The following is a 27,600-nucleotide window of genomic DNA, read 5'->3' as shown; positions in this document are numbered from 1 at the left end:
ACAGGCGTGTTAGGTTATTCTTACGGTGCGCATTGCCCAGCAAACTGAGAGCACCATTAAGCAAACCAACTTCCTGGGCCACTTGTGGATGTCCATTCTGAGCAAAATTGTCCAACAGTGTGAGAGACTTAGTCAAAATAGTGGCTGCCATAACAATGTCCTTACCAATACCCTTCATACATAAGTAGGTCTTCTTTGCGTCAGGTTTAAGGGCATCCAAGACCTGAGCATTACACTCCACTGGAGACAAAGCTTTACAGTTACTGGGTCTCTTGGTAGCGTCATCCTCGAGAATTTCCTTGTACAGGCAACCCCCGCTTAACGAAGGGGCTACGTTCCTAAAAAACACTTCGTTAAGCGAAACTTTGTTAAGTGAACCGATTATAACAAGTTTAACCCCTGATTTGAACTTCCATTGAGAGTAAGCAAAGCGAGAGTGCATCATAGTATAGTAAAAGGTTTAATGAAAGTAAAAATTATGAAGTTAAACATTTAGGTAGTTTAATTTAAGTCATTATAATGTACACTAATGTATGTATGTACGTAACTTTATAATGTTGATGATCTTAACTTTATGAAGGGAGGCAGAGTGAAACAGGAAATACACTAACCGGCAACCTGTGGAATGTAAACAAAGTGCGCATCATGGTACCGCATACAAAACGTATGTATCACATTTCAACAAGGCTTTCCATTTTATCCATTGTAGAGTCACGAGTTCAGGTGGTTACTTTTAGCTTTCAAGGAAGATGCGGTCTCACCAGCCTTCTTAATAGAGTCTGCTGACTTGAAAATAGTAGACAGTAGATGGAGTCAAGATGGTGGCAAGCAATGTTATTAGTTTTCTGGCTTCTCTCTTGTCTGTGAATAATACCCAGCTTCACTTCGAGAGTAAGACACTTCCTGGTGTTCTTAGGAATGTTAGGCCACATTGCAGGGCGTTTTGGTGGTAAGTTGAACTAGGGAAGATGAGCAGCTGGTGATGCTGTTATGGTTTGACTGGGGAGTGAGTGGTGTGCATGATCTTGATCTTGATCTTGATGCTACAGGTGACGCAGAATTTCTTCTGAGTCAGGCCTTTTTATCGGCAGTGCCTGTGTTGTCCACGAGAGGCTTGATCTTGATCTTTATTCTACAGGTGTCTCAGGATTTCTCCTGAGGCAGGCCTTAGTACCAGCAGCTTCTGGTGTATTCAAAAGCCTGTCAGCTTGCATGATATGGTGGGGCTTTCAAATTTGGAAAATGTACCTGGATAAAACTTCGTTAAAGCGAGTTTGGTGTTCGTTAAACGAGCAGATGGTAGTAAAACGAAACCTTCATTGTAGCGAAATTTTGTTGTGTGAACCTTTGTTAAACGGGGGTTGCCTGTACTCTTCCTCTCTCAGTCCGTTATCAAAAACATGATTCACCATGGCAGCCACCCATCCATCAATCTTGGCCGCCACGGCATCCACAGGACCGTACACCTCGGCACACCGCTGAAGGACACTTGCAGAGTGCTGATCATTCACTGCATCCCCTTCAACATCCTCACAAGAGATGTAGTGTTCATCAGTAGGAAAACCAGAGAACTCAGTGGGCGAGGGAGGGGCTGAAGGAAATATTGGCCTTCCGATGTTTACACTGTTGGTGGGGGTGTCGTTACCGCCACCACCATCACCACCCAAACATTTACCTTCTCTCTAGTTGTTCATATCCCTCCGTAATTCAGCAATAGCGTCCAGAACCACGTTCCAGGGCAGAGCAGGAGAAGCATCACGGTGGCCGTCAGCCCGTGAAGTGGAAGGCAATGAAGTAGTAGCACGGTCCGGCATGCCCGTCTTGCCAGCACAGTGCGAACGGTTGTCTTCGTACCGCCTAGAACTTCTAGAACTTTCCCGCTGAGAATAGCCACTACGAGAACTGCTGGAGCCCTTATGTGATGAGGGCGCCGTCGAATGTGAACTGGCAAGTCCAGAACCGTCTTGCATGCCCAAAGGTTGAGAATCGAGCAAACCAGAAGGCAAAGACATGATGATAGCGGCAGGTCAAGGAGGAGGCAGGTCAACATCAACAGAGCCTTAAACTCCAAAAAGTGCACCAAATGGGCATGCACCCGCTCCTAAACGGATTACGGGTGTTGCAGCAGTCAGCTCCTAAACGGATAACAGACTGTAGCCAGCCTTTCCGCTCCAAAATGGATGACGGGAAGAAGGCTGCCAGGCTTGATCGACGTCTGGTCGGCGTGACAACAACAAAGCAACTGGTGGGTACATCAGTGAGGTGTGTCTCATGTGAATGCTCGCTTCGGCAGAAAAGGGATTCCTGATGTAAAACTAAACCTTATTCCCAGGTATTTATATTCTCCCAGTATCTCTATTTCCTCATCACCAAACTTGAAATCGTAATTACTTGTTGCCACTCTACCCATACTGAAAATTACTATTTTAGTTTTGCTACGATTTACCCTTAATTTCCTCTCTGAACAATACCTGTGAAGGGATACTAAAGTTACCTTCATGTTTTGCTCACTGTCACACAGAATAACAGTGTCATCTGTGTACATAATCACCAGTAATCTAAGATACGTATTTATAAGCTTATCATTGAAATTAAGATAGTTACAATTATATTCTATAAGTTTTTCCTGCAGGTCATTAACATAGAAAGCGAATAACAGAGGTGATAGGTTTTCTCCTTGCCTCACACCCATATTGCAAGTACTGTAAGTGTTTCAGAAAACTGTTGGTCTACCATTACACACGACTTGACATTAAAATACATACTACGAATGACATTTAGTATCTTACCATTAACATTATTTCTTACAAGTTTAAACCATAGCCCTTCTCTCCATACCATATCAAAAGCTTTTTTATAATCAATAAACAAACAAAACAATTTTCTCTTTTTCCACCTGAACAAGTCAACAACACATTTGAGCAAAAATATGTGATCCAGTGTGGAATATCTCTCACGAAAGCCTGCTTGTGTTTCATTAACAATGTTTTGAGCGTCCGAGTACTGTTTGAGACGGTCGTTAATGATGGACATGAACAATTTTCCCATACAACTTAAAAGGGTGATACCTCGGTAGTTGTTTGTGTCATTAACATTGCCCTTGTTTTTATAGAGAGGTATTATAACGCCAGTGAGCCACTCCGATAGAAAGACACCTGTGTCAAGGATCTTGTTAAACAGTTTATCATATAATGGGCAAAGTAGGTCTTGTGTACACTTTATATATTCATTGATAAAATGTTGTGACTACCAGGAGACTTACTGTTTTTTAATTTATCAATGCAACGTTTTATCTCAGCACGTGTTATAGGGTTGTTAAGCGCAGGCAAGTCAGCGTCACCTTAAATTTCATAATCAATTCTTTCATTTGCGTTACTCTCGTTGTCCTGTGTGTGTAGAGCATTTTAAAGTGGTCATAAAATTCCTTGAGTGGTATTTGACTATTATTTTTCTCCACTTTGCTGTTTGTTAGTATCTTCCAGTATGCCTTTGGGTCTTTATTTGTGTTTTCTCTTAATTGGCGAAGTATGTTACTATTACCTTTGGTTTTTACTCTCTTCAATTCTTTTTTATACTTTCTACTTTTATCTATCATAGCTGTGTACATAACAGTATTTTTTTTGTCTGTTATATTTACTTCTAGCCTTGTGATACTCTTTCCTGCTGTTGTAGCATTGTTTGTCGTACCCTTGCATGTTGGCACTATTGCTCTTTTTTATATACATTCTTTTACTAAACTGTGGAAAAATTTTCAATGCAGGATCAATCAAGACATGTTTTAACTGGTTATTCACGTCATCGACAGATAGCTTGTCAACATTCTGTATAAGTTCGCTCACTTTACTCTTATCAATATTTTCTCATACTCCGCTTTCCCTTCGTTTCTCCATCGACCTGGTCTCAAACAAACGTTTTCACTTACTTTTTCACCAGCCACACATACCCTGTTTTCCCACACCCAAAAAACTCCAAACAAACATGCAAACCACAATGTACATCTGAATATAATGGTTCAAAGTCTAATAACTTAAAACCTTTTACATACTTAACAATATTCCAAGTACCAATAACATAATCTATAACTGTATTGTAAGTAGTAGTAAAGTTACCAATACCACGGTCTTCACCCATTCTCCCATTGTTATTCCTACAAATTTCTATCAGTTTTTTTTTCCATAAGAATTTCTATCAGGTGTGTTGTCTTGATTACATCTGTCCTCTGAAAAGCCTGCCTTTCTTAAAATATCACAAATATCTTCTGTTGCGGAAAAATATTCATTAGCACCATTCAGTAATTCATTATCATCACTCACTGAGACAATGTCAGAGAAAATAGCGGTGTGAGCATTAAAGTCACCACTCACAATATGATATCTGTTGTTGTTTGACAAGAAAAATTATCTAATTCATCAAAATTTTCAGGTTTATCATACCGAGAGTGACTGGGTGGAATATAGACACAAGTAATTAACAAGTCATTTTCTAGTCCTACACTCCTTCCATTCACACAAATACTCAGCAAAGTCTCATAATCTCCAGGAATTTTCTTCCACAAAAATTTAACGTCATTTTTTACAGTAATTAGTAGGCCACCTGACTTGAATCTTCTTAGAGCATATCTGTTCTTATAAACAATATCATATCCAATTTCCTCCATTTTAATCCCTACGTTGTTCATATCTGCATTATCACACTTAGTCTCAGACATACATGTGTGTATTTACCTATTTGTGTATTACAGGGCCCGAGCTAAGCTCTCTGTGTCCTGTCTCCTTGTCCACTCCTGTCATATCTCTTTCATCTGATTGACACACACTGCGTCAACGACATCACTGCTCAATTTATTCCACTTATCAATACTACGATGCGGGAAACTGTATTTTCTCATGTCATTTAGACAGATGTTTTTTATTAGTTTTTTTCCATGTCCTCGGAGATGATTACTTGTGGTCACCTTTATCAACTCTCTGTCCAATATGTCAATCTTGTTCACCAATTTATACATAGTTATCATGTCTCCTCTTGTTCTTCTCTCTTCTAATGTGGTCAGCCCTAGTTTCCTCAGTCTTTCCTCATAGTCTAAATCCTTGAGTCCTGGTACCATCCTTGTTGCCAACCTCTGTACCCTTTCCACCTTCTTCACATTTTTCTTCATATGCGGTGACCAGACGCAAGCTGCATATTCTAACTGGGGTCTTATTAAGGTGCATAATATCTTCTTCATCATTCCTTCATCTAGGTAGTGGAATGCAAGGCCAATATTTTGAAGCATGTTATGTTTTCCCAAATATCTTGTTAATGTGTTTCTCCGGTGACAAAGTGTTTTGCACGGTTACTCCCAAGTCTTTCTCCTCATTGGTCTCTTCAATTTTCTCATAACCCTGCCTGTAATCCCAGATCAGTCTGTATCTACTTCTTCCCATTTTCATAACATGGCTCTTGTTTATATTAAATTCAATCAGCCACTATTTACTCCACTCATATATTTTATCAAGATCCTCCTGTAACTTGTTATAATCTTCCATATTCTTTACTCTCTTCATAATTTTGGTATCGTCTGCGAACATATTCATGTAACTGTCAATTCCTACTGGCATATCATTAACATAAATTAAAAACATGATGGTACCAAGTACTGACCCTTGTGGAACTCCACTGGTTACCTTCTTCCACTCGGACTTCCTTCCTTTCACCACTGTTCGCATTTCTCTTCCCACTAAGTAATTTTCCATCCATTTTGCTAGTTTATCACTTACTCCTCCAATCTTCTTTAGTTTACACATCAGTCTATTGTGTGGCATTTTATCAAAGGCCTTTCTGAAGTCCAGGTAGATAGCATCCACCCATCCCTCTTAATGTTGTAGTATGTCAGTCACTCTTGAATAAAAACATAATAAATTGGATACGCACGATCTTTCTTTTCTGAAACCAAACTGCCTTTCACTCAGAATGTTTTCACTTTCTAGATACTCACTCCACTTAGCTTTAATTACTTCTTCACATACCTTGCACAATATACTAGTCAACGATACTGGTCTGTAATTTAATGGTTCCTTTCTATTACCATTCTTATATATAGGCACAATGTCAGCTCTTTTCCACTCTTTCGGAACTATTCCTGTTTGTATGGAGGTTTCCACAATATCAAATACGGGGTTCAACAATTGATCCTTACATTCTTTTAGCAACCTCCCAGATATGCCATCAGGCCCCATTGATTTATTAATATCCAAATTGCTTATAATTTTCCTTACATCTTCTTTAGTAACCATGATGTCCTGCATTTGCTTTATTTCCGTAGGCCTTTCTCCTATAAAATGGTTCTCCTTTGTAAACACTTTGCAAAAGTTGTCATTCAAAATTTCACCTATATCTCTAGCATCCTCATATACTTCTTCCCCATTTTTTACCTTTTCTATTGCCTCCCTTTTATTTAGTTTTTTATTTAGGAATTTGTAAAACATTTTAGGGTCACTATCACAGTTTTCCACCACCCTCTGTTCATATTCCTTTTGTGCTGTTCTCCTTACTTCAACATATCTATTCCTTGCTGTTTTGTAAACTTCTCTTGATAATACATCACTGTTTTTCTTAAGTTTCTTCCATACCTTTTCTTTGTTCTTTTTTGCTTCTTCACAATTTCTATTAAACCACTGTTTATTATTTAAAGTCCTCTTTCTGTGATATGGCACAAACTTCACAGCAGAGTTATATAAATCCATAAATTTATTGTATTTCAATTGCATATCCCCTTCCTGGTATACCACGGACCAGTCAATTTCATTAAAGAACTCCCTTATATGGTTATAATTTGCCCTAATATGATTTAATTTTTCCTCCCTGTGTTCTACAATCTTATCCGTGCTTAATTCCGCATCCAGCTCAAAGCTTAGGACATCATGGTCGCTTTTCCCCAAGGGACATTCATGTTCAATTTCCTCTTTTAGGGAGATGCCCCTGGCAAATACCAAATCCAACCTTGCTGCAACATCTTGTCCCCTGCACCTTGTTGGTGATCTCACCCACTGTGTCATCAAGTTATTTGTTGCTACGTTTAACAATTCCTCTGCCCACTCACCACCGTTCACCACTTCGTAGTCCTCCCACACTATTTCTTTACAATTAAAGTCCCTGACTATCATCACTCTGTCCTTTCTGATGAGTTTCTGCTTCATTCTGTCTAGAGTATTTCTCATCACCATTTGATACTATTCATATTCCCAAGCACTGGTTCTGGGTGGTATGTATACTATTGTAATATTAATGTCCCTCTTATCATCTGTTATAAGCATACTTATCACTTCCTCATTACCCTTACTATTGTTCACCTCCTTCACTATCAGATCTTCCTTAGTAAGAACCATTATACCACCACCTCCTTTATTTTTTCTATCATTTCTTCATACTTTGTAGTGTTTTACATGAAACCAATCTAGCTTTATTTCGGGCCTGAACTTTGTTTCCACCACACACATTATGTCCGGTTCGTTATTTCGTAGGTAATCCATACATTCTAGCCTCTTAGACAGAAATCCATCTATATTCGTGTAAGTCACTTGAATTCCATTCCTAGTCTCTTTCTTCCATGTTTCCGTCAGTGTAATGTCTATTCCGTCTGTTTTATCCACCACTTCTTCAGCCTCCCATTTCTCATCCTCCAAAAAACTTGGTCTTTTCCTTCTTGGTTCTTTCTTCATTCCTCTCTCTCACTTCAGTTACAAGCTCTTTCATTTTCATTCGTTCATCCTGTGACATATTTCTTCTTATGTAAATTGTTTTGGTTTCCTCAGAGTTCTTAAGTTTCCAAGCCCTCCTCAGCAAGGCCTCAGCTGCCACTTGAGATTTTAATTTCAATTTTAATGGTCTACTCTTGCCCTCCTCAAAAGCACCTAGTCTCACACTTTCTTCTACCTCAGCATATAGGCACTCTTCCTCTTCTGAGATCTTATTCAGTAAAGACTTAATCCTGTCATTTTCCTTACCCCTCCTATCTTGCCAGTTCCTGTTAGTTTCCTCCCTCAATCCTGTTATGATCACGCATTTTTTCTTTTTAGCAATATCTCTCACCACATAGTCATTTTCCTTTAATGCCTTTACCATTTCACTCTGTGTAATAACTTTATTTTCTTGTTCCTGCTTTTTCACTATCTCCTAAAGAACCTTTGTACTTCCTGGTGTTCATGTTTCATTTCTTTCATCCTGGCATCAATTAGGTTAAGGCATTCCTCCTTCCCCAAGTCCCCTTCGGATATTTTCTTCTCCATTTCGAGGAGTTTAGCCTTCATCTCGTCACATTGTTTCCTTAGATGTTGGTTTTCTTTCTCCATTTCCACTTTTTCCCTCAATAGCTCTTTGTTCTCTATCGTTAACAAATAGATTTCTTTTTTTAAGGAATCGTTCTCTGCTGTGACTCTATCTAGCTTTTCTTCTATGGATATAATGTTTAGAAACTTACTTTCTAATGCCTGAATTCTTGCATCCATGTCTAATTTCTTTAGTCCTCTTGGAGTGGTCACAAAACCTTCAAAGTCCCGGGCTTGTCGAGGGGTGGATGCCATGATTGTTATCGCCAGCTGATGTGTGTGTGTGTGTGTATTTACCTAGTTGTATTTACCTAGTTGTAGTTTTACAGGGCCTGGGCTTTATGCCCGTGTGGTCCTGTCTCCATATCTACACTTATCCAATTTTTCTTTAAAACTATGTACACTCTTTGCTGACACCACTTCCTCACTCAAACTGTTCCAAGTCTCAACACATCTTTGCGGGAAACTAAATTTTTTAACATCTTTCAAACATCGTCCCTTCCTTAGTTTCTTACTATGCGATCTTGTGCTTCTAAAGTCATATTCTTCTCTCAGGATCAGTTTCTCATTATCCACTTCATCCATTCCGTTAATCAATTTATAAACTTGTATCAGATCCCCTCTCTCTCTTCTCTGCTCCAAGGTTGGTAGATTCATAGCCTTTAGTCTCTCCTCATATGTCATCCCTTTAAATTCTGGAACCATTCTTGTAGCCATTTTTGTAGTCTCTAATTTTCTTATGTGTTTCTTTTATGGGGAGTCCACACAACTCCTGCATATTCCAATCTAGGTCTTATTTTAGTACTTATCAATTTCTTCATCATTTCCTTGTCCATATAGTGAAATGCTACTCCAATATTCCTTAGCAAATTATACGCTCTCTGAAAATTCTATCAATATGGCTTACTGGTTGATTATTTTCTTCCATTGTCACTCCCAAGTCCTTTTCCTTTTTTACTTTTTCTAGTTCTACTCCATCTCCCATCTTATAGATTCCCACTGGTTGTCTTTCACTTTTTCCCATTTCCATGACATGGCTTTTGTCCACATTGAATTCCATCTCCCATTTTTTGCTCCATTTCCAGATCTTGTTTAAGTCTTCCTGTAGTATTTCACAATCCTCTTTTGTTTAATGACTCTGCACAGTTTCGCATCGTCCGCAAACAGATTTATGTAGCTGTTCACTCCTCTGGCATGTCATTTATATATACGAGAAAAGTATTGGTGCCAATACTGACCCCTGTGGCACTCCGCTGTCTACTGTTCTCCACTTGGACTTCATATCTTTAACTATCGTCCTTATTTCTCTCCCCTTAAGTAATTCTTCATCCATCTCAATGTGCTTCCTTTTAAGCCACCCTTCTCCTCTAACTTCCATAGTAATCTTTCATGTGGCACTTTATCAAAAGCCTTTTTAGATCTAAATAAATACAGTCAACCCATCCTCTCTCTCTTGTACTTTATCAACTATTCTAGAGTAGAAACTCAATAAATTTGTTACACATGACCGACCTTTTCTAAAACCAAATTGGCTATTTGATAATATTTTGTTGTCTTCAAGAAACTCAATCCATTGCTTCTTTATTACTTTTTCACACATCTTGCATATTACACTAGTTAGTGATACCGGTCTGTAATTTAAAGGTTCTTCCTTCCTTCCGCTCTTATATATGGGAACCACCTCAGCTCTTTTCCACTCCACTGGCACTGTTCCATTTTCTATTGAGCATTTTATGATGTTGTATATTGGACTTGCTAGTTCTTCCCTACATTCTTTCAGTATTCTGCCTGAGACTTCATCCGGTCCCATTGCCTTTTCCTCATCCAATTCCGTCATCAACTTTTTATTTCAAGCTTGGTTACTTTAATCTCTTTCATATAGACAGTCTCTATTACCCTGTGGTCTTTCAAATTTGGATTCCTTAGTAAAGACCTCATGAAATTTACTATTTAACAGTTCTGCCATACTTTTTGGGTCTTCCACCATTCCGTTTTCTCCTTTTAACCTTTCTATTGTTTCTTTTTGTCTTATTTTTCCATTTATGAATCTGTAGAACAATTTTGGTTGTTCCTTACATTTTTCGACAATGTCCTTTTCATAGTTCTTTCTTCTTCCTTTCTCACCTTAGCATATTCATTTCTTGCTGTTTTGAAGTTTTCCTTATTTTCTGGATTTCTGTTTCTTCTCCACCTTTTCCATGCTCCATCTCGTTTCTCCTTTGCCCTAGCACATCTTGCATTAAACCAATCTTTCTTTCCTTCTTCTTTAGGTCTATATTTTGGGACATATTCCTGACCCCAGTTTTGTATATTTCCAAAAATAAGTTATATTTCTCTTGAACCGTTAATGAGTTTTCCATCTCCTCCCAGTTTACGTTTTAAAATAGTTCTTGAGATTCTCAATATCAGCCTTTCTGTAATTTAATCGGTCTCCTTTGTATGATTCATCTCTATCTTCCTTTCCTTCTTCTATATCCATTTCTAATATTACATGGTCACTCTTTCCCAATGGACACTTGTATCTTATATCATCGTTAATTGGTATATCCCTTGTAAAAACTAGGTCTAATCTTGCCGGCTCATCGTTTCCTCTGAATCTTGTGTTTTCCTTTACTCTTTGGACCATCAAATTATCTATCACTAGGTTCAGGAATCTATCTCCCCAGGCATCTTCCCCCCTACCACTTTCATAATTTTCCCAGTCTACCTCCTTACAGTTGAAATCTCCTACCAATATCACTTTTCTCCTTTCCTTAATGATTCTTTTAAGACTCCTTATTGTGGTTAGTCCATGAGTTTGTTTTTGGTGGCACATATGTTCCAATGATTGTTAACTCCTTTTTATTAATATGTACCTTAACATACAGTATTTCTGATTTTCCTCCCCCAAACTCCACTTGATTTACCACTATCTCCTTCCTTAATATCATCATGACTCCTCCTCCTCCTTTACCCACTCTGTCTCTCCTCCATATATTATACCTTTTATCTATGTCTATTTTTATTGCCTCATTTAACTTTGTTTCCACCAGGCATACAATATCCCATCTATGTTTGTATACATCATTTTTAATATCTTGTTCTTATCAATTTTAGTTAAACTTGCTCCATATTTTTCTCTTCTTTCTCTTTTATATACCATTTCCTTATCCTGTCTCCTATAATTCTCCAAAAAAATGCCTTCTTCTCCTCCTCTGACCTTTCATTATTTTTTTTCTCTTGCTTCTGCCACCTGTTCATTGTGTCTCTTCCTTTCCTCCTCGTTTCTATTTTTCTTTATATATATATCTTTGCGACCTTCTGTTTCTCTGAGTTTTGTTTTTCTATATAGTACTTCTGCTGCTGCTTGTGATTTTAGTAATATCTTAATTGGTCTCACTGTTCCTTCTTGATATGGTCCCATTCTATGGATTTCTTCTACTTCCTCTTCTAAGTTCTGTCTATCCTCATCATTCAGATGTTTTAGTAGATCTTTTACTGATTTCATTTCGTCTTTTTCCCTTCTTGGTCTATATTTAAATTTGTTTTCTTTCAGTCCAAAAATAATTTTTTTTCTGCAATTTGTCTTACTAAATTTTCTTTTTTCTTGAGGACTCCTATCATTTTGCTTGTCATATTTTCATCTCTTTTTTTTAACTGTTTTTGAAATACTACTTGAAATTATTCCTTGTCTTTCTTATCTTGGATTCTCCATGCCTGTACTTCTTTTTTAATCACGTCTTGTACTCTTTCTTTTTCTTTGTTAACTAGATCTTTTAGCTTCTCTGTGTGTGTGTGTGTGTGTGTGTGTGTGTGTGTGTGTGTGTGTGTGTGTGTGGGACAAGGTTTGAAAGGCTTATTTATTCATACAGTCCTTGAACAAGGTATGAGGGTAAGAAAAATAAGTGTAATTAGGTACAATAGATAGTTTTACTTCATTTGGACTGCCACATGAAGCTTCTTGCAGCTTTCCTTATATTCATGACAGTTAAAAATATTTTTTCCTGTTGAAAGAGCAAAATTAACAGTGCTGATTTATCTACTGCTCTGTGTGTGTGCATATGCATGCAGCCACCAGTGGAGGTGAAGCCTGGAGACCATCGGCTACAGTTCACCTACAACATTTGGTTCAGCCGAAGAGCACCAGGCAAGCAGGCAACCACGCAGAACTATGATCAGAACCTCAAATTAATTGGCAGGTGAGTTAGTGGTGGTTGAGGTCCATTTTTACAGATCCTTAGCTCTCACCACAAATATTTTATAAATCCACATATGATAAGCTGGATTCTCAAGTGTGTCTCCTGTTGATAATGTAGAAATCTCATTAATGTGTCGCTAGAACAATAAAACATCCTTAGAAATATACGGAACTTCACCTAGAGCATATTGAAAGTAGCGGAGGTGCAGGTGGAAGTATTTCAGACAATTATCCATACTTGGGAGTTAGTGTGCTCTCTCTCTCTCTCTCTCTCTCTCTCTCTCTCTCTCTCTCTCTCTCTCTCTCTCTCTCTCTCTCTCTCTCTCTCTCTCTCTCTCTCTCTCTCTCTCTCTCTCTCTCTCTCTCTATCATTGTTATGAATAATAATTTTTTGTTTGCTTAATACATTACATCATCTTAACTGTGTGTGTGTGCATACATGTCTCAGATTTGCCTCAGTGGAGCAGTTTTGGGCTTACTACAGTCGTCTGGTACGACCAGCAGACCTCAACTCTCACTCGGACATACACATCTTCAAGGATGGCATCAAGCCCATGTGGGAGGTAGGCAATAGTATGGTGGTGGTGGTGGTAGCAGCAGCAGCTCCAGGCACTTTTGGGGGACTTGTTGTTATTCCAGTATATAATGATCAAGTCCATTCTTACTGTCACTAGCTTCCTATATGTGATTGTTGAAGCTTCTTTATACTGTTCTTACCTTCTGTTTGTGTTCTAAAAGATATGTGATGGAACAAAGACGTATTGGCAATACTTATTGACTCAAAGGTTTTCTAGCCCCTTCTAAAAAGTGTTAGTAAAGATTTAAACTGTCTTTGATTTATTGTATGTAATTATTTTTATCCTTGCCTCACATGTGCAGAAAATGTTGCTTGTAATATATTTCAGGAAGATATAAAAACTTGTTCAGTCAGCAAACTTCTTCATTTGAAAACAGCATAGTTCTGCTGAAATCACTTGGGATATTCAAAGTTGCACTATGCCTCATGATGAAACTGTGTCAACATCAAGGACTATGTGTTTGTTTTAGATCCAAAATGTTTTTTTCTTACAATTGTCTCAGTATTTGGGATACATTTCCCAGTTTGGTTAAAGCATTTTGTCAGCCTTCATATAGGCACGGTTGTCTTGAGTGGCAATATTTTACAAAATATTTTAATTAAAAAATCACCATCAGGTAATTACTTTCTCATTTTGCATCATCAGTTTTTGGTTTTTAGATAGCTCTCAATATAAAACAACTTATCAATTCATTTATTGATTTCTTTAGAATTTGGAGACACTATTACTTATAGCAACTTTACTATATGATATAAAGCAGGATTTAAACTTTTTATTACTCTTATCTGCATTTGAATTGAGATGAAAAGTTATATGTTTAGATTTAGTGTAAACCGTTCTTGTTTGGCTTCTTTCCTGACAGGATGCGGCCAACAAAAATGGAGGCAAGTGGATAGTGCGGTTAAGGAAGGGCCTTGCCTCCCGGTGCTGGGAGAACATGATCCTGGCCATGCTGGGGGAACAGTTCATGGTTGGAGACGAGATATGTGGTGCAGTCATTTCTGTACGCTTTCAGGTGAGCAGAAAAAAGAGTTACTTTGAACAGTCTTTATGTCACACATTATTGTCTTTGTGTTATATCCATGCTTTTTTTTTTTTTTAACTAGTCAAGGGCAACAAATTATGGAAAAAAAAATGGCCCATTGGGTTACCAGTTCCCTTAGTCATGTGAGTTATCCAAATTCAGGGACAAATGTCTTAAGACCTGCCTCTTAAAAGAAGTCAAGTCATAGGAAGATGGAATTACAGAGGCAGACAGGGAGTTCCAGAGTTTACCAGAGAAAGGTATGAATGATTGAGAAGACTGGTTAATAACTCTTGTATTAGAGAGTTGGACAGAATAGGGATGAGAGGAAGAAGAAAGCATTAAGCAGCGAGGCTGCAGGAGGAGGGGAGGCATGCAGTTAGCTAGATCAGTAAAGGAGTTAGCATGAAAATTGTGGTAAAAGATAGAAAGAGATGCAATATTTTGGCAGTGAGAAAGAGGCTGAAGACGGTCAGTCAGAGGAGGGAGGGGAGTTGATTTTGATTCCACTCTATCTAATAAAACTGTGTGAGTGGAATCCCATCAAACATGCGAAGAGTACTCCATACAAGGACAGGTAAGGCCCTTGTACAGAGTTAGCAATTGGAGTGGCGAGAAAACTGGTGGAGATCCCATAGAACGTCTAACTTCATGGAAGCTGTTTTAGCTAGAGATGAGATGTGAAGTTTCAGTTAAGATTATGAGTGTACGACAGGCTGAGGATATTCAGTGTGGAAGAGGGAGACAATTGAGGGTCAATGAAAAAGAGGGGATAATTGTCTGGAAGATTGTGTCGAGTTGATAGATAAAGAAATTGAATTTTTAAGGTATTGAACTCTTACATTTTTCTTGCCCCAATCAGAAATCTTAGAAAGATCAAAAGTCATGTGTTCTGTAGCATCCCTGCATGATCTGTTGACTTCCTGGAGGGTTGGTCATCTCTGAAAGGATATGGAAAGATGTATGGTGGTACCATCAGCGTAGGAGTGGATTGGGCAAGAAGTTTGATTAAGATCATTAATGAATAATAGAAAGAGAGTGAATAACAGGACATAACCCTGAGGAATACCACTGTTAATAGATTTAGGAGAACAGTGGCTGCCTACCATGGCTACAATAGAACGGTCAGGAAGGAAACTTGAGATAAAGTTGCTGAGGTAAAGATGGTAACCGTAGGAGGGCAGTTTTGAAATCTAAGCTTTGTGCCAGACTCTACCAAAAGCTTTTGATATGTCTAATGCAACAGCAAAAGTTTCACCAAAATCTCTAAAAGAGGATGACCAAGATTCAGTAAGGAATGCTAGAAGATCACCAGTAGAGCAATCTGGATGGAAACCATACTGGCAATCAGACAGAAGATTGTGAAGTGACAGATATTTAAGAATCTTCTTATTGAGGATAGATTAAAAAACTTTACAAACAAGAGATTAAAGCTATAGGACAGTAGTTTTAGGGATTAGAATGGGCACCCTTTTTAGGAACAGGCTCAATGTAGACAAACTTCTAGCAAGAAGGAAAGATAGAAGTTGATAGACATAGTTAAAAGAGTTTGGCCAGGCAAGGTGCAAGCACAGAAGCACAGTTTTTGAGAACAATAGGAGGGACCCTATCAGGTCCATAAGCCTTCTGAGGGTTTAGGCCAGCGAGGACATGGAAAACATTATTATGAAGAACTTTAATTGTAGGCATGAAATTGTCAGAGAGAGGAGGAGAGGGAGGGACAAACCCACAATCATCCAAGGTGGAGTTATTAGCAAAGGTTTGAGAGAAGAGTTCAACTTTAGAGATGGAAGAGATGGCAGTGGTACCTTCAGGATGAAATAAAGGAGGGAAAGATGAAGAAGTAAAGTTATTAGAGATGTTTGTGGCCAGATGCCAGAAGTCTCAAGGGGAGTTGAAGTTTGAAAGATTTTGACATTTTCTATTTATGAAAGAGTGTTTGGCAAATTGAAGAACAGACTTGGCATGATTCCAGGTAGAAATATAAAGTGCATGAGTTTCAGGAGATGGAAGGCTCAAGTACATTTTGTGGGCAACCTCTCTATCATGTATTGCACAAGAACAGGCTGTGTTAAACCAAGGTTTAGAAGATTTAGGTTGAGAAAAAGAATGAGGAATATATGCCCTCATGCCTACCAGACACTATCACCTCTGTTATACATTCAGCATACAGGGATGGTCTCTGATGCAGAAACAGTAATCATTCCACGGAAAATCAGCATAGTACCTCCTCACGTTCCCCCAACTGGTAGAGGCAAAATGCCAGAGGCACCTCTACTTTTGGGGGATCCTGAGGAGAAATTGCAGAAATAGGACAAGATACAGAAATGAAATTGTGATCAGAGGAGCCCAACGGAGAAGATAGGGTAACAGCGTAAGGAGAAGGATTAGAGGTAAGAAAAGATCAAGAATATTCAGCATACCTCCAAGATGGTCAGGAATACGAATTGGGTGTTGCACCAGTTGCTCTAGGTTATGGAGGATAGCAAAGTTGAAGCCTAGTTCACCATGATGGTTAGTGAAGGGAGAGGAAAGCCAAAGTTGGTGATTAACATTGAAATCTCCAGGAATGGAAATTTCCGTCAAAAGGTAAAGGGACAGATTGTGCTCTACTTTAGAAGTTAAATAGTCAAAGAATTTACTTTAGTCAGAGGAGTTAGGGCAGAGATAGACAGCACAAATTAATTTTGTTGGAGTGTGACTCTTGAGTCAAAGCCAGATGGTGGAAAACTCGGAAGATTCGAGGGCGTGGGCACGAGAGCAAGTTAATTCGTTGTGCACATAGACGCAACATCCGGCTTTGGAACAAAAATGAGGATAGAGAAAGCAGGAGAGAACAGAGAAGGGGTTACTGTCAGTTGCCTCAGACAGCTGTGTTTCGGTGAGGAAAAGAAGATGAGGTTTAGTAGAGGAGAGGGGGTGTTCTACAGATTGAAAATTAGATCTAAGACCGCGAATGTTGCAGAAGTTAATGAAGAAAAAGTAGAGGCAAGCGTCAAGACATTTTGGGTCACCATCGAGAGAGCAGTCCTACTTCGGAACATTTCTGGTCCCCTCCCCAGGAAGGGACTCCAAGGCTGGATTTGGAGTCGTCATTTTGAATTTTCAATTATAAATGAAGGGTGTGTGTGTGTGTGTGTGTGTGTGTGTGTGTGTGTGTGTGTGTGTGTGTGTGTGTGTGTGTGTGTGTGTGTGTGTGTGTGTGTGTGTGTGTGTGTATTTACCTAGTTTTATTCACCTAGTTGTAGTTTTACAGGGCCTGGGCTTTATGCTCGTGTGGCCCTGTCTCCATATCTACACTTATCCAATTTTTCTTTAAAGCTATGCACACTCTTTCCTGACACCACTTTCTCATTCAAACTGTTCCAAGTCTCAACACATCTTTGAGGGAAACTATATTTTTTAACATCTCTCAGACATCTTCCCTTCAGTTTTTTACTATGCGATCTTGTGCTTCGAATGTCTTATTCTTCTCTCTTTAGGATAAGTTTCTTGTTATCCACTTGATCCATTCCAATGATCCATTTATAAACTTGTATCAGATCCCCTCTCTCCCTTCTCTGTTTCAGGGTTGGTAGATCCATAGCCTTTAGTCTCTCCTCATATGTCATCCCTTCAAATTCTGGAATCATTCTTGTACCCATTTTCTGTAGTCTCTCTAACTTCCCTATGTGTTTCTTTTTATGGGGGGTGCACACGACTCCTGCATATTCCAATCTGGGTCTTATTATAGTACTTATCAATTTCTTCATCATTTCTTTGTCCATGTAGTGAAATGCTAATCCAATATTCCTTAGCAGACTATGTCTCTGAAAATTTATCAATATGGCTTACCGGTTGATTGTTTTCTTCCATCGTCACTCCCAAGTTCTTTTCCTTTTTTACTTTCTCTGTGTGTGTGTCTGTGTGTGTGTATTTACCTAGTTGTATTTACCTAGTTGTAGTTTTACAGGTCCTGGGCTTTATGCTCGTGTGGCCCCGTCTCCATATCTACACTTATCCAATCTTACTTTAAAAGTATGCACACTCGTTGCAGACACTACTTCTTCATTTAAACTGTTCCACGTCTCAATACATCTCTGCGGGAAACTATATTTTTTAATATCTCTCAGACATCTTCCTTTTTCTCAGATTTTACTATGCGATCTTGTGCTTCCGGATGTCATATTCTTCTCTCAGGATCAGTTTCTCATTATCCACTTGGTCCATTCCGTTGATCAATTTATAAACTTGTATCAGGTCTCCTCTCTCCCTTCTTTGTTCCAGGGTTGGTAGATCCATAGCCTTTAGTCTCTTCTCATATGTCATCCCTTCAAATTCTGGAACCATTCTTGTAGCTATTTTTTGTAGCCTCTCCAATTTCCTTATGTGTTTCTTTTTATGAGGGGTCCACACTACTCCTGCATATTCTAATCTGGGTCTTATTATAGTACTTATCAATTTCATCATTTCTTTGTCCATGTAGTGAAATGCTACTCCAATATTCCTTAGCAAATTATATGTTTGTCTAAAAATTCTATCAATATGGCTTACTGGTTGATTGTTTTCTTCCATCGTCACTCCTAAGTCCTTTTCCTTTTTAACTTTCTCCAGTTCTACTCCATCTCCCATCTTATAGATTCCTACAGGTCGTCTTTCACTCTTTCCCATTTCCATGACATGGCTTTTGTTCACATTGAATTCCATTTCCCACTTTTTACTCCATTCCCAGATTTTATTTAGGTCTTCTTGCTGTATTTCACAATCCTCTTTTTGTTTTATAACTCTGCACAGTTTTGTATCATCTGCAAACTGATATATGTAGCTGTTCACTCCTTCTGGCATGTCGTTAATATAAATGAGGAAAAGTATTGGTGCCAATACTGACCCCTGTGGCACTCCGCTTTCTACTGCTCTCCATTTGGACTTCATATCTTTAACTACCGTCCTTATTTCTCTCCCCCTCAAATAAGTTTCTATCCATCTCAATGTGCTTCCTTTTAAGCCACCCTTCTCCTCTAACTTCCATAGGAATCTTGCATGTGGCACTTTGTCAAACGCCTTTTTTAAATCCAAATAAATACAGTCAACCCATCCCTCTCTCTCTCTTGTACTCTATCAACTATTCTAGAATAGAAACTCAATAAATTAGTTACACAAGACCGTCTTTTTCTAAAACCAAATTGGCTATTTGATATTAATTTGTTGTCTTGAAGGAACTCGATCCATTGTTTCTTTATTATTCTTTCACACATCTTGCATATTACACTAGTAAGTGATACCGGTCTGTAATTTAAAGGTTCTTTCTTCCTTCCGCTCTTATATATGGGAACCACCTCAGCTCTTTTCCATTCTACTGGTACTGTTCCATTTTCTATTGAGCATTTTATGATGCAAATAGGACTTGCTAGTTCTTCCCTACATTCTTTCAGTATTCTGCCTGAGACTTCATATGGTCCCATTGCCTTCTCTTCATCCAGTTCCTTCATTAACTCTTGTATTTCAAGCTTGGTTACTTTAATATCTTTCATATAGATTGTCTCTCTATTACTCTGTGGCCTTTCAAATTTGGATTCCTTAATAAAGACCTCCTGAAATTTTTTTTTTAATAGTTCTGCCATACTTTTTGGGTCTTCCACCATCCCGTTCTCTCCTTTTAACCTTTCTATTGTTTCTTTTTGCCTAATTTTTCCATTTATGAATCTATAGAACAATTTTGGTTGCTCCTTACATTTTTCGACAATGTCTTTTTCGAAGTTCTCTTCCTCTTCCTTCATCACCTTAATATATTCATTTCTCGCTGCCTTGAAGTTTTCCTTATTTGCTGGATTTCTATTTCTCCTCCACCTTTTCCATGCTCCATCTCTTTTTTCCTTTGCCCTAGCACACCTTGCATTAAACCAATCTTTCTTTCCTTCTTTAGGTCTATATTTCAGGACATATTCCTTGACTCCTGTTTTGTATATTTCCAAAAATATGTTATATTTGTCTTGCATTGTCTCTGAGTTTTCCATCTCCTCCCAGTTAACGTTTTTAAAATAGTTCTTGAGATTCTCAATATCAGCCTTTCTGTAATTTAATCGGTCTTCTTTGTATGAATCGTCTCTATCTTTCTTTCCCGCTTCTATATCTATTTCTAATATTGCATGGTCACTCTTTCTCAATGGGCACTTATAACTTATATCATCATTCATTTGTAAAAACTAGGTCCAATCTCGCCGGCTCATCGTTTCCTCTGAATCTTGTGCATTCCTTTACTCTCTGGTCCATCATATTGTCTTATCATTAGGTTCAAGAATCTTTCTCCCCAGACTTCTTCCCCCATACCACTTTCATAATTTTCCCAGTCCACTTCTTTACAGTTGAAATCTCCTACTAATATCACTTTTCTCCTTACTTTAATGATTCTCATTTGACTCCTTATTGTGTATGACATCTATCATGTCTTTATATTCTTGATTGGTCCATGAATTTGTTTTGGTGGCACATATGTTACAATGATTGTTATCTCTTTTTATTAATATGCATCTTAATATACAATACTTCTGCTTTTCCTTCCCCACATTCCATTTCATTTATCACTATCTCTTTCCTTAACATAATCATGACTCCTCCTCCTCCTTTACCCACTCTGTCTCTTCTCCATACATTATACCTATTGTCCAAGTCTATTTTGATTGCCTTATTTAGTTTTGTTTCAGCCAGGCATACAATATCTGGATTTTCTCTCCTTATGTAATCTCTTAATTCTAATTTACTTGATAAAACTCCATCTATGTTCATATACATCATTTTTAGTCTTTTGCCTTTATCATTTTTAGTTAAACTTGTTCCACTTTTTTCTCTTCCTTCTCGTTTATATACCATTTCCTTATCCTGTCTCCTAGAATTCTCCAAAAAAATGCCTTCTTCTCCTCTTCTGACCTTTCATTATTCTTTTCCCTTACTGCTGCTGCCAGTTCATTGTATCTCTTCCTTTCTTCCTCATTTCTATTTTTCTTTATATAGATATCCTTGCAGCCTTCTGTGTCTCTAAGTTTTGTTGTTCTATATAATATTTCTTCTGTTGCTGCTTGTGATTTGAGTAGTATTTTAATTGGTCTCGTTTTTCCTTCTTGATATGGTCCTATTCTGTTTATTTCTTCTACTTCCTCTTCCAAGTTCTGCCTATCTTCGTCGTTTAGGTTCTTCAGTAGGTCTTTGACTGATTTCATTTCTTCTTTTCTCTTATTGGTCTATATTTTATATTTTTTTCTTTTATTTCAAATACGACTACACTCTTCTTTTTTTCTGCAATTTCTCTAACCAAATTTTCTTTTGTCTTGAGGACTCCTATCATTTTGCTTGTCATGTTTTCTTCTTTTTCTTTAAGTTGTTATTGAATCACCTCCTGAAAATCAGCCTTGTCTTTCTTATCTTAGATTCTCCATGCTTGTACAGTAAGGTCTTGGTTTACGTCAGAGTTACGTTCCTGAAACATGACGTAAGTTGATTTTGTATGTAACTCGAGTTTCCGTACATTTCAAAGCATATTATCGAGTTTTCAACCAATCTTTTTTTATGGTCATTCAGGTAAGTTAAAGGTTATATTGTTATATTATTTACAACTACGTAGGAATATGAAACACAAGCTTGTTTTTGTTGTTGATTAGGGCCACGAACACGAAGGACTGCAGGTTGCCGAGAGGGGTGGACGCCTGAGGCCGTCAGGAGGGTGGGCAGGTCGAATGTTGTAACACCCAGGGCAGACAGCTGGGAGCGTAGTGCAGTGCGGTGGGAGTAGAAGCGTGGGCAGCGGGGCAGGAAATGCAATAGGAAAGGGCAATAGGGATCAGCAGACAGGCACAGACGGTGCAAGTCAGCTGCGAGTGTCAAGTGGCCCAGACAAAGGCTTCGGAGTTGTTATTGTTGTGATGGGTGTGCAAGCCCTCAAGGTCGTCAACCTCCCCGTTGTCATGGTAACGGGCTTTCCATTTTCTTCTTCCCTCCCTCACACACAGCTGCTGCCTCCCTTCTCATGTCTTTTAATTATGTCCTCTTTTTCTTGTAGCATAATGGTTTTCCTTTTCTCAGCATCACTGCTGTCACTAAGAAGTTTTCTCTTTGGTGCCATTGAGCAAGATACTAAGAACTTGAGTCAGTAAACGCAGAAGTAGGATAACACTCTTGCCAGGGGCGATGGTGTGGTGGAACTGAGGCAGGGTGTTATTGTATTCAAGCGTGAGGCGGGCGGTGTGGCGGGCAACCACCAACAATAACAATAAATCCCGCACTTTACGATTTATAAATTTTCAATTTTTTTAATCTTAAATTGCTTTATAGTGGACTGACGTAACTACGAGTTTGACGTAACTCGAGACCGACGTAACCCGGGACTTTGCTGTACTTCTTTTTTAATCACGTTCTGTACTCTTTCCTCTTCCTTGTTTACTAGATCTTTCAGCTTCTCTTTTTCTTTCTCGGCTTTACCGAGTCCTTCTTCCATCTGCTTCTTGTAGTGTGTGTGTGTGTGCATTTACCTAGTTGTATTTACCTAGTTGTTGTTTTACAGGGCCTGGGCTTTATGCTCATGTGGCCCCATCTCCATATCTACACTTATCCAATCTTACTTTAAAAGTATGCACACTCGTTGCAGACACTACTTCTTCATTTAAACTGTTCCACGTTTCAATACATCTTTGCAGGAAACTATATTTTTTAACATCTCTCAGACATCTTCCTTTTCTCAGCTTTTTACTATGCAATTTTGTGCTTCGAATGTCATATTTTTCTATCAGGATCAGTTTCTCATTATCCACTTGGTCCATTCCGTTGATCAATTTATAAACTTGTATCAGATCTCCTCTCTCCCTTCTTTGTTCCAGGGTTGGTAGATCCATAGCCTTTAGTCTCTCCTCATATGTCATCCTTTCAAATTTTGGAACCATTCTTGTAGCCATTTTTTGTATTCTCTCCAACTTCCTTATGTGTTTCTTTTTATGAGGAGTCCACACTACTCCTGCATATTCTAATCTGGGTCTTATTATAGTACTTATCAATTTCTTCATCATTTCTTTGTCCATGTAGTGAAATACTACTCCAATATTCCTTAGCAAATTATATGTTTCTCTAAAAATTCTATCAATATGGCTTACCGGTTGATTGTTTTCTTCCATCGTCACTCCTAAGTCCTTTTCCTTTTTTACTTTCTCCAGTTATACTCCATCTCCCATCTTATAGATTCCCACAGGTCGTCTTTCACTCTTTCCCATTTCCATGACATGGCTTTTGTTCACATTGAATTCCATTTCCCACTTTTTACTCCATTCCCAGATCTTATTTAGGTCTTCTTGCTGTATTTCACAATCCTCTTTTTGCTTTATAACTCTGCACAGTTTCATACAATCTGCAAACAGATTTATGTAACTGTTCACTCCTTCTGTGTGTGTGTGTGTGTGTGTGTGTGTGTGGTAAGTGCATGTACTTTTGTTAGAAGGAGAGTTCTCGTTAGAGGGCAGGCTGTGACTGCCCCTTGAGTAGTGAGATACAAACGGAAATTATCAACAAGATCACAACTGGCGTGGAAAAAGTTCACAGCACCCCTTGAACTAGTGCTATTAGATGTCGCTGGGAGTAAATTATCATTTTTGTAGATGTCTACTACCTCCTCCTTGTGAAGCATAGAAGCCAAGGACTTGGCAGACATGTTGCACATAACAATACACTTGAGCATCATTTTTCCAGACTAAATGGTGCAGGTATTATTCCTGATATTGAAAAAGTCTGGATAACACAAATGGGTCCTTTTGTTTGTCAAATATAGCTGTTTGTCTCCTTATACTTCTTTGAGGAAATGTGAAATTTAGTCTGTTTTGGGTTCCAAGACCAACTAAACCAAAACAAAATTAATCTAAGTTAACTTAATCCTAAAGCTAACCTAACAGTAATAGCTGCATGAAAAAATCTTTACAGACGTGAAGTACAGTGCGTACACTACCACAACATGCAGCTGTGTCATTTGATGCTGGCTATGCCTGCATCACCAGTTTCACTATGCACATATGCATTAAAAAGACTGTGTCAATTGCAAAATAGCCATAGCCACCCAATGCTTTCCCTGAAATTTTTTATATTAATCTTTTGTGCCAGCTTCCTAACTGGTGCAATTATTTCATTGCTGCAGACATTGATCCTCACCAGTTTTAATGACAGTTTGGCGGTGTGCCAGTCTGGTGACTCTGGCGAATCCTCTTATTTTATTCACCAGCAAAACGTCCAATAGAATGATTCGTCAGTGTGCCAGTTCACCGATACCATCTATAAAGCACATGCAGTTACTTATTTGTAGGCATATTGATTGTTTGATTACCAAGGAACACAATGAGCATTAAATCAAGGAGGTTATTTTGAGGCCATCTACCATATATTTTTCCTTAAAATACTCCTAATACTTGTGATATTACACACAATATCTCTCTCTCTCTCTCTCTCTCTCTCTCTCTCTCTCTCTCTCTCTCTCTCTGAAATTATTTTCTGCATCTTTGATCGTTGGATGATTCACCAAATCTTGAGTGAGTTGGTGCATTGCCAAACTGTCCTGTTAACCCACCAATCACTGCTGCACATACATAATTTCAACATTTAATGCAGCATCTTTTTCACTCCTTACTTTTTCCTTGCTGCACTTTTACCACTTTTACTTGATGATGCATCCATACAGTTTTTGGCAAAATATTCTACCAGCTTATCTTTTGATTTTCTAATGCCCAACACAGTTTGTTTTGTTTGCCACTCCACACTCCTCACAAACACTCATAACGCTAGCTCCTTTCTCTAATTTTCTTATCAGTTTTAGCTTTTTAACCACAGTTAGGTCTACTAGCTTATGCTTAACACCCTTGGTGACCATAATTAAAAGAGTTCTAAGGTATTGAAAAATGCACAAACTTGTTTGCAACCGTCTACCGCCATCTGTTGAATGTTTCTGACAGTATGCGTGGTGCACATTGTTTGAATTTATTTGTTGGGCACCCGGACACAAGTTATCAATTTGTTATCTGGACATTGTCTGGATGAACTGAAATCTAGATAAACGAGGTCCAGATAAACAAAGGTTGAGTGTACCATAATAATGTATAAAAGAAGATTCCTTTGCAATCCTTGACCATAAAATGTCACAATGTGAGCTTTGTCATTTCTCCATACAAGCATACATATTTACAAGAAAAATAACCTTTTAAAAACTGTCTGAGCAACAAAAAAATAATACTTTTCAATAAGAATGTTACCTGTTTTCAGAGATAATATAAACACAACACTTATGTGTTTAAAGCTTGGCAATGAAATGGTTTGAGAGTAAAATGTGTTAAAACTTCAATATATAGGTTTTCGGTATGTATGCTCACTACTTTCCTTTATTCATTGTTGGACATTCATGCTGTGCAGTTTTGAAAAATGTGGGATGTACCCTAGAAGAATATGATGGCTACTACAGTAAAAGTTCGTTAATCAAAGAAGCAAGACAACAGGAATGTGTTGGATTATTTGTTTCATCAGATTATAAGGATGTAGCCCAGAAAACACTATACTGAAATAATAAAGTAATAAGTAATGAAAAATCAAGATGCCTCATGCCCATAAATCAGGTAGGGGTAAAATATGACAGTTTGGTTCCCACTGAACATTTCATCTTCAACCAGTGAAAACTTGCTCCATTTTGGTTGCTCATCAGTCAACAGGCTTGGTGCAGCTAGAGGGTGGTCCCATGATGAAGACAATGCCATGCCAAGACCTCCCTATAGCTTCCTATACAGACAGCATTACACTCACATGCACACATCCAACCTCTAACCTGTTGTAAACATTTCTTAACAAAGTAAACCTTTTGCACCACAAATAGACTTACCATAGCTCCTAACATATCAACAATCTCTTCTCATGAGTGATAGTCACCAACACCAATATATCTCACCACTTACAATAAACAACAATGCAATTCCTCACCCACCTAAATTCTTGGGCATAACATACAATACTACTATCAAGTCTTTCAATCAACATACATATGGGTTGGTCAGAGGTAGGAGAGAGTCAGTAGCTGCTTCTGCTTCCACTCCTTGCCACTAAGATGCTTGTGGCATCTGGTTTGAATTTGTGCAAGGACCTAATTTTGCCCATAAATTATTTTTTCACCCCACCTTATAGGTTATAGGGAAATTTGAATTATCAGTGTTTGGACTAACCAACTTTTACTGTAGAATCATTAAGAAGTGTACTGGAAAAATGTGTCTGACTTTAGCTATACTCCAGCACTCCCTGTGTTCTTGGGTGGAACACTGCTATGGTACTTCGAAGTTAAAGTGATTATGGAAGATACAAGTGATAAATTGAAGCTGTTAAATGTGAAATATAACTTGCATCATGTTTGTATTTTGCTACTAGGATACATCTTCCTTATGGCATATGTTAGTCTTGTGTTTAGCTAAGACACCTTGTTCTTATACAATATTAATTTAGCAGTATGAATGTTTTTTTTTTCTTTTTTACTATCAATTTGTTACAATAAAAAGTTATAAAACCAGGACTTTATGTAGGTGTAGCACTAAAATACCATCATCACTTAATTTCTAAGATATGCATACATTCATAAATTATTTTAATGAAAACCAAGACCAAATCAGTACTGGTGGCATCCCAACAGGAGGACATCATCTCAGTGTGGAACCGGACGGCACAGGACACGGCCACCACCACTCGTATCCGAGACACACTCAAGCGTGTGCTCAACCTGCCGCCCAACACCGTCATGGAATACAAGACTCACAATGACTCCCTCAAGTAAGTGGACTGTGTGCTCCTATTGCTGTTCCTTGTATTCTCTTGGTACCCTCTCTCTTTCTCTCTCTGTCTCTCTTTGTCTCTCTCTCTCTCTCTCTCTCTCTCTCTCTCTCTCTCTCTCTCTCTCTCTCTCTCTCTCTCTCTCTCTCTCTCTCTCTCTCTCTCTCTCTCTCTCTCTCTCTCTCATATGCATGGATTAACTGTGCTTTTTTCATCTGTGTGTTTGTGAGAAAGGAAAGGCTCAGTGTCCCATCAGCAGGTAAGCACACACTGGAAGCTACAGAGAGGATAACAGTTGCTACAGGCCATGGGCTAGGAATGCTAGAAGTTTGGAAACCATTATGAGGTGTATTATACAGATTCCAAGACTGTATGTACTTAACCTCTTCAGTACTGGGACGTATTTTTACCGTGAGTTTTCTTTGTGATTAGAAGATTTTATTGGCATTAGGAAGACTCTATGGAAGTCAGAAGATTAGTAACCAAAGTCTTTACTAATTTGATCCCCCAAGTAAGTATCTGAAGCTGTATAAAATCACCAAATAGTCACTAGAATGAATATGGAAATGCATCCTGGTACTGAAGCTGTTAATGCAGTCTAAACTGGCTGTTTAGGTGTAGCCCTGGGTTTCATCGGGATTCCCCCACTATTACCACCTGTCCATAGATCACAGGCTTGCCTTCTTTCTCCAACCCTGTTTCACCTCCTTACCTTCTGTCTGT

At 38.4% G+C, this 27,600-nt stretch overlaps 1 protein-coding gene across 4 annotated transcripts in view; it reads left to right on the top strand.

Annotated features, from left to right (window-relative positions):
- Positions 1-27,600, top strand: part of LOC123512447 (eukaryotic translation initiation factor 4E type 2-like) — a 174,511-nt gene that overhangs the window by 107,519 nt on the left and 39,392 nt on the right. For all 4 annotated transcript variants that reach the window (XR_006677099.1, XM_045268865.1, XM_045268864.1 and 1 more), the window contains exons 3-6: positions 12,354-12,481; positions 12,929-13,043; positions 13,921-14,073; positions 26,741-26,877. Coding sequence is in view for 3 of the 4 variants with exons in the window: in XM_045268865.1 (XP_045124800.1) it covers positions 12,354-12,481; positions 12,929-13,043; positions 13,921-14,073; positions 26,741-26,877 (533 nt within the window). In the remaining variant the exon portion in view is untranslated. The remainder of the gene's footprint in view (positions 1-12,353; positions 12,482-12,928; positions 13,044-13,920; positions 14,074-26,740; positions 26,878-27,600) is intronic.

Source organism: Portunus trituberculatus, chromosome 33 (assembly GCF_017591435.1).
Source record: "Portunus trituberculatus isolate SZX2019 chromosome 33, ASM1759143v1, whole genome shotgun sequence".
Lineage (NCBI taxonomy): Eukaryota > Metazoa > Arthropoda > Malacostraca > Decapoda > Portunidae > Portunus > Portunus trituberculatus.
This window is presented reverse-complemented; position numbering and strand designations above follow the sequence as displayed.